This window comes from Pieris rapae, chromosome W, assembly GCF_905147795.1.
Source record: "Pieris rapae chromosome W, ilPieRapa1.1, whole genome shotgun sequence".
NCBI classification, from domain to species: Eukaryota; Metazoa; Arthropoda; class Insecta; order Lepidoptera; family Pieridae; genus Pieris; species Pieris rapae.
Genome location: NC_059533.1, coordinates 1,740,013 through 1,745,372, shown reverse-complemented (window position 1 = coordinate 1,745,372; position 5,360 = coordinate 1,740,013). Strand labels below are relative to the sequence as shown.

General features: G+C 36.0%; 1 protein-coding gene across 1 annotated transcript; it reads left to right on the top strand.

The window, feature by feature from the left end:
- Window positions 1–309: 309 nt before the first annotated feature.
- On the top strand, window positions 310–5,160 carry LOC123690436 (L-dopachrome tautomerase yellow-f2-like). Its single transcript, XM_045633867.1, has 5 exons — window positions 310–424; window positions 1,526–1,624; window positions 2,281–2,454; window positions 4,393–4,509; window positions 4,949–5,160. Exons 2-5 carry the CDS (start codon window positions 1,567–1,569, stop codon window positions 5,158–5,160), a joined length of 561 nt encoding a protein of 186 aa, XP_045489823.1. The 5' UTR covers window positions 310–424; window positions 1,526–1,566.
- Window positions 5,161–5,360: the final 200 nt, after the last annotated feature.

Here is a 5,360-nt window from a genome sequence, read left to right as displayed (position 1 = left end):
TTACTGTTGACGTAATCAGCATATAAGAAAATCACAGCCCCCTATGGTGCTTACGTAAAACTTGCACGGCCCCAGGCAGCAGCCATTGCACAAAACAAGAGCTATTTTAGGAATACACAATACAAACTATTTAATAGTATCATTTCAATAATATTCTTACATCGGTGAAATCAAGAGCATCTTTCAAAATCAACAATTATTTAATATCGATTTAGTTTAAGTCTCTTTTAAGAAATTAGTATTTTTAATTTCTACAAATTTTAAAAGGAAAATTCAGGTTATTTTAAACTCGTCTCTAACTAAGAAATAAGGGGTGAGGTAGTACCCGGTTATACATACTACTTATATATTAATAGTTCTGTCTGTGTATGTGTACTTTTATGTCTTTTTTAAGGACCTGTGACAACTCCGCCTGATACAAATGGTAAGCAATTATTTTTATCTTATTCATTTTAAATAAAATAATATAATTAGCACTCGGCAAACTGATACATTACTACATTACTATTACTACGTAAAGGAAGAAAGGTTTGTGAAAATCACAAACAAAACACTACAAAACTAAAGGATGATTTATTTCAAATTGTGGTGGCGGCTATCCAGACATACTTCGTTTATTTTGATCTGGTTATCGGTCCATCAGGCTGAGGAACGGCCACATGATATTTTCCATTTTGTTGGGTATTGTAATAATGAAATAAAATCAGATTTTAAATCACGGCATAATCGAGCAACAAGCGAGGCATATCATGTAATTAAAATGGAAGGCAAATCCACAAACTCAACACACCCATGTAAGGGGCTACAACACCCTACAACCCACGGACATTCTCGTCCCCACTTAGTAGGGTTGCTGTACTTGGAAGACTCTCCTTGGGACAACCTCCACAGCTCCAATTGACATATGTAAGACATATATAGGTCCCTTCAGAAATTTGATTGATTCAGATATTTATTTATAATGTATTTTAGGAAAAGCTGTATATAAAGGCTTACTATAAAGTTAGCGATTATCTAGTTGATAAAAGGGCCTGGGATTTGCTTTTTTAAAAGAGTATCGAGAGTTTTTTACGCTGTCTTTTTCGGACAAAACCAACTGTCTTCTTTGCCGATCAGAAGGGATACCTACAGATTCAAATTTAATAAGTGATTAAAGTATATCTTATGTAACATAGAAAGAAAGAAGAAAGAAATAACTTTATTAGACACAATATACAGGAATATTTCGATAAAGTAGAGTGCACTGGCCCCCACACTAGGATTCCCTGTGTTGTGGGCAGCCAGTCTCTTCCTTTTCACATCTAAACAGTAATGCTTAATAATAATTATTTCTACATAACACATTTATATTTATACTATTTTTTGTACAATAAGAATATTTTCTGTATCAGTATAGGACAGCTTAACAAGATATTGTTTGAGATTTTTAGTAAATGTATGTAATGTGATTTTTGTAATGTTAGTGATAATTTTGTTATATAACATAATAAACATATTTTATTTATAATGTGAATTTTAATTACAGCTGACGCGAACAAATTCTTCATACAATACAACAATGTGCCCATGGGTGCCGAGAAAGTTGGACATCGATTATTCATCGCATTACCTCGACGTAGATATGGTATAGTAATTTTTTTTTAAGATTGTGTTTTGGTAGAGTCAAGGGCGGATCCAGCTTTGGCGCCAGGTCACATAACTCAAACTCAAAATATCTTTATTCATATAGGTAAACATGTACACTTATGAATGTCAAAAATACAAATTAAACTTACATTTACTACCAGTTCGTAAGTCAAGGGCGTAGAGCGGGTAGTCGTGGTCAAGTCAAGAACTTACGTTTGTCATAATACATAGTTATCATAATATATTAAATTAATTAGATATTGAACCCGAAATGTTTTATTGCGTTCCTCACGCGGAACAACATTGAGTTTGCTACGTCCACACAACTCGTTAAACTAATTGTAAATAGTGGCACGAGATGGGGCTTCATTAAGAAATGCTAATCACAGCCAATCATAGCTTTGTTGTTGAGTAAGCCCTCAATGAAAGTCGGGTTAAATCATTGACAGAAAATTATCTCGAGTTAGGTTCATTTTCACGTGTAACAAGAGTTTTAGATTTGCCGCCAATTCACAAAAAAACAAATGACAAATGAAGCAATATACTAAATTATGTTTCCAAAGAGTTCTAAAATTGAAATTCAAAAAAGTTTTAATTAGCAATGTTTCTAACTGGCCAGTTCTAAACATTTTCAGTGTGAATTATTAATTACAGGAATACCAGCCACGTTGAACTACATAGATTTGAACGATCAAAATGGCCGATCGCCAGCCCTGAAACCCTATCCGAATATATATTCAGGTAGATCCCTTATATCTGTTTATCGAACACGAGCAGATACATGCGGAAGGCTGTGGATGGTGGATACTGGATTACTGGAGTTACCGGGTAAGTTGAACCGCCTTTGTCAACTTTATATACCGTTATAACCCGATAACCTGGTAAACTGCTGTTTAGTCAAGACTCAAGACCGCCTAATTAAACCAATTTTTTTATAGAGCAGGGGGCAAATGGGCAGGAGGCTCAGCTAATGTTAAGTGATACCGCCGCCCATGGACACTCTCGATGCTAGAGAGCTCGCGAGTGCGTTGCTGTACGCTCTTTTCTTGAAGGACCCTAAGTCGAATTGGTTCGGAAATACTTCGGTGGGCAGCTGTTTCCACAAAGTTACTTGACTTCTATTATTTATTTATTTATTTATTTATTACAGACATGGCTAAACTCACAATAAAATAGACTATAATATATACAATAATTAATATATAATTATAATATATAAATTAATTAAAATAACATAAAACACAGTTTATTCTAACCCCTAATACTCTCCAAGTATACCCTCAAATCAGAGTACACTGCCGCCATACACTCACCAAATAGGTCACTCTCCGGTGAAGAGTCGAGAAACCCATTTAGCATCGAGAGTAGTCGAGGAATGGGAGCTTGTTGACGCTGGACAGTGCGAGCCGAACGCACAGCAAAGAGGTTATGCCTCCGGCAGCGGTAATAATTGTCCGGAACGTACAATCTGATGATTTCCTCCATCAAGTATGCGCTTTCCGTTTCGTTTTTAATAACGTTTAGACCAAACCTTACCACAGCCAAATCCCTACGAAGCTCTAACGAATTGTACCCCAATACCCCCATCAGGAACTTAGTAGGGTAGAGGTAAGGAAAAAAATTGTACCTTCGTTTGTACAGGATTCTAAGGAACTTCTTTTGCACCCTTTCAACCATATCCCCATAATACTTTTCATAAGGGGACCATATGACGCAACTGGTTTCAAGAATTGGCCTTACCAAAGATGAATATAGTACCCTAGTGGCAGTGTTCGATAGACTAACTGAATTTCTCAGGACAAACCCCAACCTTCTAAATGCAGCATCCGTTATCATCCGAATATGCTCCGCAAATGAAAGGTCAGGAACAAACAAAACACCCAAATCGCGGACTCTGTCTACGCGCCTAATAACTTGAGATCCTATGCTATAGTCGCAGAGTATTTTATTCAGAGAGGCACTAAAGGTTATCACTTCACATTTGTCATAGTTGAGGTGGAGGTTATTTAATTATGTATCCTGTCCACGGTTTTGGTAATAAATATCTCCTCTAGAAATGCATGGTTAAATTAAGAACTGATGAGCCGCTGAAGTCTGACGCTGAGACTCTAGGTTAGTAGTTGGTGTGGACTTGTTCAGACCTGAGTGTCACCATCGGACGTCGAGGCATAAACGAAATTCCATCTGTTTTATCGTAACATCCATCGTTCTACACCTTTTTAAGACAGTTTAAGCCGCGCAACTACACTATGTGGTACCCGTTGAAGTATTTCTGAACCAATACGATACGGGTTCTTCAAGAGGACAGCAGATTCAAATTCAAAATCATTAGAGATAACACAATGTACAAGTTTATGGACGTCAATAAAGAAATACATATAAAAAGCTAAATTTACGTTTACTGCCAGTTCCCAAATCAAGGGCGTAGAACGGAAAAGAAGAACTGGCAATAAACTCTCCACCTCTCTTTTTAATCGCCAAGATTTTATTTCACATAATGTTTGTAACGAGTTGCCACCATCACACGATGTTCCCATATCATCTTAATTAATAGTTAATTTATAACTGAAAAAAATTTAAAGCCAAGATTAGTCCTTTATTGGCAGTGGTATTGATGATGAGCTTAGCTTTGATCGGGTGATTAGTTCAGATGAGCCTTCTGCCCGTTTCTCCCTGTTCTATATTAAAAATCTCAATATTACTTTCCGAGACAGTAGGATCAATATCCTCCTATTTTAAAACCGCTTAGGCATTTTACACTTGCAGTTAATCGTCGACAGTTGCAGCCGCCAGCCATAGTTGTATACGACCTGAAGACGGACCAGGTGATCTTTAGGTATACCTTCAAGGAATCGGATATCCCTTCAGCAAGCACTCCAACAGGTGTGTAACAAACTGCAGATACCGGCAAACATCTTGAACAGATGGCATTGGATTCGCAAAAGCGATTTTTGGGTATTACTGAGGTGAATCAGTTGACGTTTGTCGCGCTGCGACACGATGCGCAAATTTGCCCCCACTCTTTGTTCAATGCTCAAGAAGTTTGGCGGTATTTGTAATAATATTTATTAATTAGCGGTCAGTATTTTATTAAAAATGACATGTATTTTTTGTTGATATTGATGTCGCCTTTATAACTGTAGTACATAACTCACTCTATTATCAATACGCTATTATGTAGTTATATTATTAAAGTTTTTAACGTAACGTTTTTGAAAATATTTTGTAGCCGCCATCAGTGATTCGTTCCAATTGTAATTTTTTTTTTAATTTGAGATTGATTTATTTAGTATATAAATAAATAAAATTAACTCTATTCTAGGCCTTGCATCAATAACAGTGGATATAACAAACAACTGCGCAGACGCATATGCCTATGTCCCGGATTTGACAACAAATGGTATCATTGTGTATTCGCTGAGAGATAACGATAGCTGGCGAATCACCCATAATTACTTCAATTTCAACCCACTGTCTGAAAATTCGAGGGTTTCTGGTGAGTATATCCAAATAAAGGATTTGTGTTATTTTTAATATTATTTTCTACAATGTCCGTTTGAAAGTAGCTTATTTAAACAAATCCATATTAAATACCTTTTCGTTCGTTCGTTTCGTACATATAAGGAATTAAATAATATGACACTATCTGTTCAATATGTTTTTAAAGCCTTGTGAGTACAAAAAATAAAAACAATTTTAAGCAAATGGTGGCTTTCACCAGTATAATACTTACT

Coding starts and splice junctions, on each gene's coding strand:
- LOC123690436 (XM_045633867.1), top strand. CDS start 1,567: ATGGGTGCCGAGAAAGTTGGACATCGATTATTCATCGCATTACCTCGA. Junction 2,455..4,392: donor TGGATTACTGGAGTTACCGG/GTAAGTTGAACC, acceptor TTACACTTGCAG/TTAATCGTCGACAGTTGCAG. Junction 4,510..4,948: donor TTCAGCAAGCACTCCAACAG/GTGTGTAACAAA, acceptor ACTCTATTCTAG/GCCTTGCATCAATAACAGTG.